Source organism: Lagopus muta, chromosome 6 (genome assembly GCF_023343835.1).
Source record: "Lagopus muta isolate bLagMut1 chromosome 6, bLagMut1 primary, whole genome shotgun sequence".
NCBI lineage: Eukaryota > Metazoa > Chordata > Aves > Galliformes > Phasianidae > Lagopus > Lagopus muta.
The window spans coordinates 46163675-46177954 of NC_064438.1; the positions used below are offsets into that span (position 1 = coordinate 46163675).

Consider the following 14280-nt stretch of genomic DNA (forward strand, 5'->3'; position numbering starts at 1 on the left):
CCTGAACACCAACCCCTTGAAATTCTTTTAATTTTTGTGAGAAGCATCCTGATTATTGAATACTGAAAGATACAGTAATTTACACACTCGCTGTTTTTGCCCATTTCTCAAGTCTGATGATTTTTCATCTGGAAAACTGGAACTAGTTTTAGTTTTGGAATTGTATTGTTGCTTCTATTGCCATGAATGGTTACTAATTTCCATCTTTTTCCCATGGCTATGTCACTGCCTCCTTCCATGAAACAGCCTAAGCATTGTGTTAGGCTAAAGGAGATGGAGGAGAAAGAAAATTCTAAAAACTGCAGTCATCAGCCCTACAGCTGATGCTCCCTATCAGCCCGGTTTCTTTGCTACTAAGACATCTTGGCCGCAATAATGAATTGGTTATGGGACATTGGCACTTTGTCACAAATAGGATGACTTCAAAGACCACAATGGAGGATGGGCTTGTGCAGATCTTTTCCAAATTGAGAAATGGGATTAGGCTTCATTTAGTTATTCCTACATGCCTGCTCTTGAGTTCTGCTCTTTGGTTTTCTGTTTAAACTTCATCATTTGACTTGCTATTGATTTTTTTATTGATTGCTATTGCTTGATTGCTATTTTTGGTGGGAATATTTTTTATTCTTGAAGATATGGAACATCATTACAATCAGCTTGTGTTACGCTTCTTTTCTCTCCAGCACTCAATAGCCACTTACTCTCTGTAAGAACAACTGAAACTACCACTGGATAGCATGTGGCTGTGCACTTGCTTCCAGCCAGCAATATCTCCATCCTGTAAGCCATTATGCTGCATGCAGTGTTCTTTCTTTTTTCCTCCTTATTGTTTGTTCTTTTTTCTTTTTTTTTCCTTTTTCCCCTCAATAGGGAAAATTACACTTGAAACCAGACAATAATTGCCAGGCTTTATCAAAGCAGGAGGTTGTACAAGTCCAGTTAAATCTATTAGTTTGGCTTTGAAGTGGCCAATGCCAAAACTAACAGCTGGTGCAAGAAATCCTACAAAAGGTGGGGTGTTCAATGCTTCTTCCTTATCCAGTAGGAATATATAGGAAAAATTAAACTCGGAAGCTTGGTGCTTGACATCCTTCTAGAATTATGTTTAGGATCAAACTGACACATTTCTGCAAGTTGCTCTTATCTCTAAAGGAATTCTTATTTCCTCTGTGGTCTCCAGTGTGGCTACAAAAGGTGTAAGAGGGTCCTCCATTCTGCCGGTCTTCAAAACTGTGAAAAATTTGAATTGCTCTTCTTATGATAACATTGATGATTGGTTTCATTTTTCTGTATTGATAGGTGTTTACCTCCCTGGTACTCTCTGTTCATATTTTTTTCTTCCACATGTGTGTGTACGTTCCTGGAAGCAGGAAACCTAGATGCAGCTGCTTCTCTAGCATAATGTCCCCAGTAGGATGGTAGCTGCTATTATATTACAGTATTGATGCTTGAATGATTTTCCTGACTCATCCAGATAGCTCAAAGCATGTCATGCTTGACTACCCTGCACACTTTTGTGATATTCACCACCACCTCCAGTATATACATACTCATAATTTAAATTAATTAATAAAACTTAGACTTGAAGGTTCTTTGTACAGTTGTTTTTTTGTTTTTTCTGTTCTGTTTCTGAAGCTTTGAGCAAAGCTTCCCCTTTTTCTTGATGCAGTATTGCTTATACTGGCTGGAAGGGGAGGAGGAACTCTTGAGACTTTTACTTGCTCCTAGTCTTTCACACTTAGAAGATGAGATCCAAGAACAGTTAACTGACACTGATAGTAGTCAATTTGAAAGCAGTAGGGTTTTCTTTTGTTTTGTTTTTTGTTTTTTTTTAAATAATAAGAGCTATTACAAGAAAGAATTTGGCAAATCTAGATTGTGTGGAATGGAACCTGATGTCTTTATCACTAAGGTAACTTGTATGCCACTAATGCAGAAATATAAGAGTTGAAAAAAAAATAATTAGGAAACACCTTCTCACCAATTACTGTTTCTTTTAATTGGTTCAGCAGAATAACTTTGCAGAGAGGTGCTTTGGTCTGCACAGGGCATGTTCTCTTACAAGGTACTTGCGATATGGCCATGTTTAGTGGGATAAAGATCTAGCTGAGCTCCATCCACTAGTGAATTTCCTTAGTTAAGACAAAGAGTTTCTACAACTAAGAGCAAACTCAGAAGTGAAGTGTCTGCGCAGCTCTGGTCATTTTTGAATGTTCCTTCCTGAATATCTAGTCACCTGTTGGGCATGACTTGATTTAGCAGAGAGTTATTATTATGGTAGTATGGTTAGATTCCAGTTGGACTTGATGATCTTTAAGTTCTTTTCCAACCTGAGCAATTCTATGATTCTTTGACATCTCTTAGTGGTCAACAGCAAGGCTGAAACTTGCGCTTCTGGCATCTGCAAAACTGCTGATAAGGAACAGCTGTGAACATCAGTCTCATCTAAAAGGACATAAATTTACATTGCCTATCACAAGTAGGAAAGCAGTGAAGGAAATAATACACAGGTCCTAGGAATATGATGAAATGGAAGAAAATCAGAGATTGATTGGAATAAGATAGAGAATTTTTAGTGGGATTAAAAATAAAGCATGAAATCTTTATGCTTTCAAATTAGAGAGGAAATTTTCCATTGCCACTGGTAGGGGAATTATTTTGACAACTATATTTTGAAAATAAATAGCTGTTTTTTCTTAAGCTTGTCAACCAAGAGACTATGATTTTAAGGTGAAGCAAGGATCTGAATTAAATGAAGTGAGAATTTGAAGTGATCTGCAGAATGCATTTGCATGGATATTCCCCCTTCAGAATTAGATCTATTTACTTACATTAAATAAGATTACCTTAGGTGCTCTTTAATTCCAGTTGTGTGGGGATTTAAAGCATTTTAACTTATCTTGTAGTGAACATCAACTAACAGTCCTGGTTGTCACTGTGTAGCCAGCCCTTGTGTGGTAAATAATAGGATGATGTTCTGGTAAATAGTGGTTGGAAGTAATTGGCTCTCCAGATGTTACCAGTAAATAAGTCACAGAAAGAACTTCTTTATTTCCATAATAGTACATGCCCTACAGTAGGTGAGTTACATGTATGCATGATTCTGTGAGAAGCAAGAGAGTGTGGGGAAAATATTTGTTATGTGGGATATCTTTTTAATGCAAAACATTTATTTAAATTTATTTAAATATTATTTACTATATTATAACATTATATATATTATAATATGTTAATATAATATATTAAAATTATTTAAATTAAATAAAGAATTTGTGATTGTAGCTAGGTTTTCAGACCCATTGCAGCAATCACATGCTGCTAGGCCAGAAGGAAATACTCATTTCACTTTAAGTGTTCAGAATCTATCATGGAACCTAAAAGAAACGGAACGTCTAGATATTCTGAAGTAACAACAGCAATTTTACAAGACAGCAATAGAGCTGGGGTGACATTTCACCTATCAGAATCTCATTTCCAGAGAAGTCTGCATCCAAGGCCAAGATCCAGCACGCCTGTTGAGGATGTTGCTGAGGTTTTCTAGTCTCTCAAAAACAGCTACTTGGAAGATTTAGCTGCTCTTTCAAATCTCTCTGCTGAACCTAGGTTCCCTCTAACATAGCAGGAACTGAATGTTGTACTTGTCTAGCTTGCTGTAAAAGATGTTCCCTGATTCTCAGAGAAATGGAACGATGTTAATGATAAATGATGGATTTTATGTGATGTTACTTAAGAAAGCCATCATTTTTAGACTGTTGGTGACTGGGACCTGCCATGTTTCTTTCCTTCATGTGAATCATTTAAGTTATAAAACAAGATTATTATTTTTTTGCTAACAGGCAAATATATTATTTAACTGTCCAAGAGGCTTGTTCTTCTCTCCTTGACCCTTTGCCATCCTCTTGGATGGCAGCAGAAGGCATTCAGCACAGTGGGGGTTCTCATTACCTCTTGATGTTTTGTTTGGTTTTCTGCCTGTTGTTATTTAATGATTCAAATCCTTTCTTTGCTGCTAGGGAAGCTATTTAGCAAGAGATGTACTTTGCATTGTTGACTCAGAAAAGAGTTTCATTTCAGAGCTGTGGCATACTCCTTCACCATTCCCTCTTGCTGTGTCCCTCACTGCCACATTTCCCAACTAAGCCTTTGCCCTGGTCTTCTCAAACAGGAATTTTGGGGAGTGTGACACAGGTGCTGCACTGCTTTGCTCCAACTATAAAACTCTCTGTTTTTTTAATAGGATATATATATGTATATATATGATGCCTGTGTAACATCAATGATGTGTAACATCAATTAAGTTCTTGGCTAAAATTAATTGGTGTATTTTTGCAGAGGCAGAGATAGGTAAGTGGAGCAAGAACAGGAAGTACTGCATCCAGAGTAATAGCATTGAGTTTACAAACAGATGTTAAGAAGTAGGATCGGATATACTCATCCACTTGTGCTTTTACTCTTTCCTGAGCGCTTAGGGCCATTGATGATGCTTGAAGACAGTCACAGCCTTGAAAATCAACTTTCTGTCAGATACTTTATGGCCATTCCTGTGTCCTTACATGAGGCTGTTTTATCAGTGGGAAGGGAGAATGAAAATTAAGTAAGGATCAATTTTTTCAAACGGGACATCAGCAGTGAGGTTTATTTCCAGATCTATGATGAAAGTGCCACTGACGTACAAACAGAAAAACTGAAAGTCAATTTTACAGAAAGAGCCTGTGCCAGGTGCTGAACATCAGATTTTTATGTCAGGTCACTGCAAGCCTTTTGGAAACTCAGATGAGCTGTTTCACCATGTGTTCCCCTCAGATGGTGAAAACAGCTTGTTTGCACGGAATGAGCAAGTTCAGATCTGACATCACTTGCAGCATGGTGTGTAGCTGTGCTGCTACATGCGTGCTTCCTGCCCCTATGACAGCACCATGTGGACTAGCACAGTGCAAGCTTGTCAGCTGAAATGATTCACAGAAGGTAGAGAATATATGGCTCAATAAACAGATATTGCTTATTGGAACAGTGCTCACAACTTCCCACAGTCTTGGGCACATACACATTTACAGGAAACCCTGTGTCTTCCATGAACAATCACCAAGAATGGTTGCTCTGGTTGAAAGGCTTTGTAGATTTGATCCATGTAAATGTTAAAAAGAGAATTATCTTGGACTGAGTATTTTGCTGCTGCTGTGGTAAATATATGCCTGTTGTTTGCTGCTTTAACTAGTATCTCCACAGCTGCTGAATGGCAGCACTTCTGCATGAATGCTCTTGTTGTGTCTGCTATAAAAGCCAATTCTGACTTCAATCCCTGCATGAAAAGGAATTGTGGTTAAACAATTTTCCCTATCGAATCCCAAGATGTAAAAGATACTGGTGCTGTTGGATTATGAGGTCCAAGCTGGGCTTGTTGCAAAACTGAAGCTCTCTGTAAAGCACAGTGTTGAAAGTAGGAGCAAAAAGTCTTTGGTGCAGGGGCAATGCTCCAGACCTGACTTCTGCAATTTCTGATTTGGTTTCTTGCAAACTGCTTTTGTCCAATCATACCATTTATTTGCTCTCAAAGATAATTTTATTTAATGTGGATTGGGAAATATGACATAACCCTTGCTATCTGTATTTCATTTTCAGTGTGATGTGATATTTTCAAGTACAAACAAAATCTGTTCAGCAGCCAGTTTTTGAAAAAGACTGCTTTGTAGAATGTTCTGAATATCAAGGGAAAAAAAAAAACTGCTGTACTGTCACAGTTACTTAGCAAATTCTTTGCTCTAATATTAGATTACAGCCACCACTGTGGGTGGAGAGAGGTGGCTTATCCTTGAGTCCTCTCTTGTTTCACATCCTCCATAGCACAGCTGCAGGCAGACAGATGGGGTGTAGCTTAGTATCAACAGGAGAATCAGCGTGTTGCAGGATTTAAGGATAAAGTTGAAAGACACTAATTTTCCAGCACAGTGAGTACTGGGCATGGTAATTTAGCACTCATGGTTATACCAGCCTTCTGTGATGTGTCTAAAGGAATGGAAGGCTGATTCCTCCATTATTCATAAGCCATGATGACTTCAACAATATTGTGCTGCTGCTAGCTGTAATAGTACTATTACTGGTACTGAAAAAGAGAGGATTCTTATTTTGTTGTTACTGGGCCAGAGACTCTAATTTCAGATGTAGAGAAGAGCCTGTTGGGATAGGTGAAGAGTGATGATGTCAAAACCTCAAAAACCTTTTTAAGTGCAGAACTGAGAACGTTTTGTGGTACCACTGACAGGGCCACTAACAACACCCAATAAGTGGTAGTGATCTGGGAAATCTGTCACTAACTTAATTGCTATGAAGCCTATCATAACTGAAGTTTTCCACTGTGTAGATTAATAATTCTTTGGATTTACAGAATTATCAGAATTCATAGATTTACAAATAACACATTGCAGATATGTTTTTGCAAGTGAAGTTAGTGCACTTGGTGTGCTTCATCTTCTTTACTGTAACAACTTCTGTAATTCATGGTTTTGTTTGCATTTATAAATTTTGTTTACTTCTAAGCCATACACAAAAGTGGAACAAATTCCCTGCTTACATCCACACTGTGCTTATTTGGTGTGTTCCTTGCTGGTAGCCTTAAAACATATATGGTGCTGTGCTTTGGTACGTGTGTGCTTTCTGGATTATTATTTCTTTATCATTTCAAATCATCATTTTCATTTTCTTTATCATTTGTCATTTCTTCTCAATTTTATATTATTGTGTAGCTTTACTTGGAGCCTGTAGGCTAGCTCTGATGTATGATGGTACATGCAATATACATAGGTTTCTTTCAGTAACAACAATCCTAAAAAAAATGGAAGAAATAGTGTACAGTGTGTATATGATAGTCCTGACTGCTTAGCACCACAAACATAGAACTTCAGTGATTTGGGAGATTGGCTACTGGTTATTCTTTCGTAATTACTTAGAGAGCAAACAAATGCATGCATTGGCTTTCAATCTAATTATGCCATGCTCTTCTTCACAGCTTCCTGTTATGGGGGGAGCCTTTATGGACTCACCAAATGAGGACTTCAGTACAGAGTACTCTTTGTTTAACTCATCAGCCAACGTCCACGCAGCTTCTTCCATGCAGAATCCACCAGAAGAAACATCCCGGTCTTCAAACGATGCCATATTGTTATGGATTGCAATCATAGCAACAATTGGAAATATTGTGGTTGTGGGAGTGGTGTATGCCTTCACCTTCTAGGATGCCTGTCACTCCAAACACTGGAAGAGAGGATAACTGCAGCAGTATTTGTCATGTGTTTGTATGTATGTGTGTATATATACATGTATATCTATATAAATACATATAGGTAGGGACTTTGAGTAAGTACTGCCACAATCACAGAAAAGAAATGCAAGCTAATCATTATGAATCTTGATTGCTGAAAGTTTGGATGTTATGGCAAACTATATGGAGGTGAGAGCTCTAATGGAGAACAGTGCCAACACAAGATTTGTATGGAAATATAATGAGAGGCAGACCATTGTACTTATAGTGGATACAAAAAGGAAGTGAGATTTATACAGGAAGTGCTTATTTTCTACTGTTGAGAATTTTCTAGACGCTTTTCTGGGTTTTGTCAGATTTTTGTGCATTTTTTTTTACTGTGGTATAACATTGTATGTAATTGTTCTATGTCATAGTAGCTAAACATGTTAGGTTTCCAGGTGGCATAGACTCAGTTCTGATACAGTACAAGTTCATTGTGTGTGCATTCTAGCACTTGCATACGCTAAGCTGTGTTCAAAATCATGAGACTTAACATTATGAGAGGCAGATGCATGCTACTTACACTTGCCTTCCAGTATCAATGACTGGATACGATAATCTAGGAATTGATGCTCCACCTGTCTGCTGGTTGCAGAAGGCACGAAGTATGTGTGGAGAGCAGCACAAGCCCCTATTTGGATGTAGAGATACTGGATTGCAATAACAGCAGTTTGTAGATGTTTCATCCAGGAACCAAAGGACAAATATCATGCTTTCAAGCTTCTTTATTTCATCATAATCCAGGTTTTCCACAGAGCACATTCTTTCATAAGCATAGAGTTGTAGCAAATGAACGTGGGGGAACTGTGAAGCCTAATTAACAGTGAGTAATGTCTTATGAACAAAGTTGAATTGAAAGAAATATAAAATACTTCTGTGCTCACAAGGGAGTGAGTACAGGAGTCTGGTGTATGACAGGTAGAAATAACACAGAGAGGTAAGAGGTGGCTAGTAAACAAGTACCTCAGTCTTAGTAAGTCTCTGGGTTCTGACTCCTAGAAGTGGTTTTTATAGAGCCTACTGTAAGTAACAGCTCTGATCGCTGAATTTTTTTCTATTGGGGAATGTTTTCATTGTATTATTTCCATAAGCACTTCCTTTTCAAAACAAGTTGCAGCTGTTCTTGTTTCAGAGATTACAAAAATCCTGAGGGGAGAGGAAAAAAACAAAATCACCTTTGTTGAAAATCTCCCTCTTCTTCCTACAAAAAGAATAAACCACAAAAAATAAAAACCCCAATATATTTGAACTTTGAGACAGTGGAAGAGAAATTCTTGCTCCAAATCTATATGTACTGCCTCATGAAACTACTGTGCTAATTCCAGAAAGCCTTGTCTGAAGGCACAGAGCCTATTTTTGACTCTTTCCTGCTACTGAGCCTGAGGCTGGACTAAGAGATTGCAAATCCATTGAGAAGTTTGAATTTTCCTTCTTTTCTCTTTAAACTCATTTCCCTTCAGGGCTGGTGGAGAGTTACTTGAATCAAAGCAGCATGCCCCAAATTGGTGATTAGAATTAGCACTGTGTATACTTTTTCCTGTCTTTATGAACTTGCTTTTAAAGCTGTAAAGATGCAAACAGCTAGCAAGAGAGAAAAATAGAAAAAGTTATCCTAAGGATGAAAAATCCAGTGACAACTCAGTTGAGAAACTGAGCATCTCTGTGTTTAACTATTTTCCAATTTGGAGCAATTCTGTAAAGATGGTTGAGGACAGAAGAGATCTGTTCTAAGAAAAATCTTGAGAATTAGTGTTAGAGAATTAGAATTAGAAGCTTAGCCACACAGGAAAAAAAAAAAATATATATATATATATATTTATATATATATATATTTATATTTATATATATATTTTATATATATATATATATATATATATATATATATATATAGTCCTAAGAAAAAACTGCAAAATCTGTGCTATTCACTGTCCTAAAGTAGCTGTTTGCCCTTTGTAGGTCAAAAATAATGAAGTTTTAAAAATGGGTAAGCTGTATAAATTGTGTACCTGTCCTGTTCTTCAATTCTTCTTTATCCTTTCTGAGCCAAAAACAAACTGTTAAGTGAGGCTGGGAGGCTGCAGAGGGGTTTTGAACAGGGAACTGAGCATGACAGGATCATGTTCACAGACACACAGGACCCATGGAACCATCACGTGAAGTACAATTTTCTGATATTCTCTTGCTTTTGTAGTTAGATCAATTACTTACATGCTTTCTTTCAGAATTTCAGTAGGCTCTTTAGTTACACGAAAACCTGGAAGCACATGAACAGCAAAACATTTTTCACCATGATTAAAACTAATTTGACAATAAGGTACTAGCCTAGTGAGGTTATTCTACTGCCAAGTAACTTTGTTTACATTTCCTAGAATATTAATCTAAGTGGGATTAGCAATGTTTGCAGTTTTTTTTCTCAAAGCGCTGTACTAAATTCTTTACCCATGAAGAAATGCATTGAAGAGGGAAGAACAGAGAACCACCACTCTGCTAATGAACCCAAGTGACAATTCTGTGTTGTTTTTCCCAAAGAAAGTGCCCTACTTTCATGTGAAATTAATAGTAATTGCAGGAGTGTTGGAAAACAATGAACTCTGACTCTCTAACCCAGATCATTCTCATACATCATCATTTCATCATTACAGGCTGAGTTGTCAAAAAGGGCCAGGCAGAACTTTAATTAAAGTAATTGGCTTGACAGTGTGATAGGAAAACAGAGTGCAGGCAGCAAGCACAAGCAGTTGCTATCTTGTAGTTAAAGATGTTAATTGTACTGTCAGTTTCCTGCTGCAAAAAAACAAACAATATCTCTAACATTCAGGTGCAATGATATTGCACACAGGAGTATACACAGAATACTATCAGGTATATAAAAAGATCCCTATATTAATGTAGGAAGGCTGGTTCAGATTCTGGTTAGTTCTGACAGCAGTAACATACTGTGAATGTTTCTGGATTCTGTTTTCTGGCTGGATCCATTACAGTCAATCTCCTAGAAGAATCAGGAAGGTTAAAATTAAAGCATTAAAAAAGGAGTGTCATCCAGCATTAAGTGCAGCTAAACCACAGAGGGGAATGGGGAAGAAATGGTGGCAGTTTCATAGATATGGTTCCTTTGAAATGTGCTATTACTGCCTCTTTATGTGCACATGTAAATTATACCCTGAACTGTCAGCAAGCTTGACTTTGGAATGCTATAGCTTCTCCTTTCCTTGGAGCCCAGCAGCTGGAGAAATGGTATCTGTCACTGAGGGACAACGAGTAAGCCCAAAGACACTCCCCAGAGTCATACTGTACAAAAGTTGAGGAGGCCTCCGTGCTTTGCTGAGTGTTTTGTGTATCAGCTTTAGAGCAGGATTCCACTTGTAGAAGATCTATGCTTTTATTTAAAGCATTTAGCACAGATAACAGTTAGAAGAGCCTGACCAGAGTTTGTTTTGTAGCAGATGAAGCAGAACTACCTGCAGTAGTAGACTCCTAGTTATGCTGTAAGCACAAAAGCAATACTTTGCAGTGTTACTGATGATCCCCAGGAAGCAGGGAAACAAACTGGATACCCTTTTGTGCTTTTTCTAGTCATGGCCTCTAGGGATCTGTGACAACATATCAAATAATCAAACTGTCACTTACAAATTTTATTTTGGTCTAAGCATCCAGCAGATTGATGCAGCTGCTGTGCAGCTACTGCAGCAAGGAGATAGCAGGCTGAGCACTCACGGAGGTAGGTAAAAGGGGACATTAGATAGGAGGATTGGGTGAGGAAATACATGCAGCTATTCCTGTTACAGTTACAGTTATTCCTGTTACAGCCAGCCAGGGCTGGCTATCTGTGATTTTCCACAGCATTAATATCCCCCAAAATAAAATAGGGGAGCAAAATATATTTTCATGTCAATGCATTTGCAAAATTGAGCAACAGACTTTGAAGCTGATGCAGCAGCAATAGAAGAGGGACTCATCTGCTATGATTAATGTATTTAGCAATTTAAATGAAAAAGTGAGCTGATAGTTACCTTGAAATTAAAGAGGTCCCCTCTCCAAAATCCTTGTTTGCAAATGGACTTGAGGGTTGTCAGCATCCCAAACTGCTGAGCAGTCTGTAATAAGAAAGCTCCAGTGAATAGAATCATAAAATTCTGCAAGGTTGGAAAAGTCATTCAATCCAACCATTCACCTATCACCAATGTTTCCCCCTAAAACACATTCCTCAGTACAAAATGCAAACATTTCTTGAACACCTTTAGAGACAGTGACTCTACCACCTCCCCAGGCAAAATAGAAGCAGCCAGACATCTTATTGCAGCCCTGTACATTTCTTTGGAGTTAAAAGGGAAAATCCTTTTATCTGGGACCAAACTAAAATACGAGTCTTTGGTCTGTAGGTTGTTATGCATTTTATCTATTATTAGAAGCTTTCTTTTTGCAGTTCTCAAAATTATTCCAGTTCTTAATATCCTCTTCACATTGCTTTGCAGGCTGCTGAGAGCTATTAATTTCATGTAGCTCTGTTCATTTACACAATGTAATTTTACTGGGTTTCCTGTTGCTAATCACAGAGCAGAATCTAGAAAATTATTCATTCCAAGGCAGTGTTCCATTATAGAGAAAAATAGGCTGAAAATCAGAATTGTAGATCAAAATGCTTCTGTGTTTTTGGAGCACACAGAGCTCTGGTAACTGGATTTCAACTGGCTAATGTTCAGAAAGAAAAAGGGCAATCAGGTCTCTGATGATAATGTCAGACATCAGGGTTCTGACAAGCAAAGCTTAGTGCTTCATTAACTTCTCATCTGCCCCTCTGAGTCCCGCTGCTTTCCTGCATACACAGTGCGAGCTGAGTTTCAGTGAGCTAACCACAAGATACAGCATGTCCTTCCTGTCTTACAGCTTGCTCATCCTCAGGGAAACAAGATAATTTATTCCTTTAGCAGAAAGAGCAGAGATCAATATTCTGTTAGGAATGTTGTTACCTGGTACATTGGTCAGTCATCATAAGATCAAGGTCAGGATGGTTTAGCAAGCAGTAAGCCCTTTGCTGCTGATCTGGGAACAACCTAAAGAACTCAAAACATCTTGAGGTCTTAAAGTTTTCTAATGCCTTCGATCTGATTTTTGTCTTTCCTCATACAGGTCCTCTTTTTGCCTTTTACCTTGTCCTCCCAACTCAAGATAGTAAAAATGAAGTCAACTCTTTGCTTGTATATGGACATATAGGGAAATCCTAGCAGGTTGGAACCAAGCATGTCCCATTGTGGTTTTGGCACTTCTAGCACAAAGGTGAAGAAAAGATTCCAGTAGTCTCTCCAGAACTCTCTAGGGAAGTGTGTCCTCACATGGTATGGCAATTCTGTGTCATTCTGGCCTGTTAGTACCAAGGTAAAAGCTCTTTCATGCAAGCACAGCCACTGGATCCATCTTTTTGTACAATTTGGGATGATTATGCTATCCACTCTTACCTTTCCAGTGCAAGCTGCCAGTGAAGAAATTTTCATTTGCAGAAAATGCATAGAAAGCTTCCCATTTTGCAAGAATCATCTTCTAAAGTGCTGCTTAGTCTCCTGCAAAACAAACAAACAAAAATATCCAGGTTTGTTACACAAGGAATGTTCACGAGTCAAATATTATCTGTACAGTAGCAGCACCTCAATTTACTACTTTAATCTACAGCTTCATGCCAGTAAATCTTAAAGGCAATCTCATTATTACTGATAATTAACAGAAGTGGAAAACAGAGACAAATCATTTTTCAGGAATGTCTCAGACATCACTTTATTCCTCTTACCTTCCCAAAGTAACCTGCTGTGAACTCTCATCCATCACTTCAAAATTACTTATCACCATGCATCTTCATGCCTTCATTTTATTTCTCCCTTCTTATCTTCCTTCCATTCTCTGGCATCAGAGCATGAGCGTTTGGATGTCAGCACGTTCTTCAGCCATTCCTATCAACGTCTGGTGATCTTCACAGTAGCATTATACAAAGATTAAAATAATGTCCCTTCCAGTAGATAGATCTTAGTCATTATCTACTTCAGCAAACTGCAGTGCATTTCCCCAGAGCAGAATAGGAGAATGCAACCATTAAGCTTTCCAATTGTAACATCCGGTATCTCTATAGCACAAAGGTACCTTTTTGATTTTTTTTTTCCTCCCACAATTACTACTGCATCATTCTGCATTTTCTGAGTTTTCTCCAGCCCCAAGTCCTTTGTTTTTCTTTGCAAATCAGTATAATTGGCAAAGTACTTAGGATAAAGTGAAAGGTACTAAAAGCACTCACTAAAAATACACAGAAGAAGAGGAAAGCTCTGTATGATTTACTGTAGGGCCAAGCCCTGAACCGAAGGCGATTCAGTAAAGAAAAAAAAAGCACGGTGTGCTGAGATGCTGAGCCATTTCACATCTAAGTGGCACTTGTACTCAGATGTGTGGTGAAGTGGTAAAGCTGCTATAATCAGCTTCAGCATTTCTAAATCTTATTTTTAAAACACAGTGTAGTCCTTAGGACTGAAAAGCACTGAACAGCCTTCCCTCAGTCCATGCTTGTTCTGGTATTGATTTGGGAGTTTCCTGAGTTCCAGTCACCAAGCTATGTTGCGTTTCCTGAGCAGTTCAGCTCCATTTATGAGGGAGATTAAACTATTTACAATTATAGATCTAAAATATATTTCAGTTGCTGTCTTCACAAGGAAGCTGATGGTCTTAAGCATGCAAGCTGCTCTTTGCAGAGGGATCTTTGCCTCCACCTGGAGTCAACTGGATTAATAACACTTCTGAAATCTGCTTCAGTGGATCAACTTGCATGACTAGCTCTGGGTTACTGGCATTCCTTTTTTTTTTTTTTTAATATATAATTTTAAACACATCTAAAGATGCTCATACTTCCATACTCACAAGAAAACAAGAAGAGCACTGTATTTTTTTAAATGAGAATAAAAGACAAATCTGAATATTTTGATAGATTTGCTGGAAAGGTATATAACATA

At 38.0% G+C, this 14280-nt stretch overlaps 1 protein-coding gene across 2 annotated transcripts in view; it reads left to right on the forward strand.

The window, feature by feature from the left end:
* The window catches only part of C6H14orf132 (chromosome 6 C14orf132 homolog), a 31479-nt gene extending 22361 nt beyond the window's left edge, over nt 1-9118 (forward strand). The window contains exon 3 of one of the 2 annotated variants that reach the window (XM_048948171.1): nt 7004-7111. Coding sequence is in view for 1 of the 2 variants with exons in the window: in XM_048948172.1 (XP_048804129.1) it covers nt 7004-7228 (225 nt within the window). In the remaining variant the exon portion in view is untranslated. Of the gene's footprint in view, nt 1-7003 lie in introns of both variants that reach the window. The other variant, XM_048948172.1, reaches the window with a different exon arrangement.
* Nucleotides 9119-14280: the final 5162 nt, after the last annotated feature.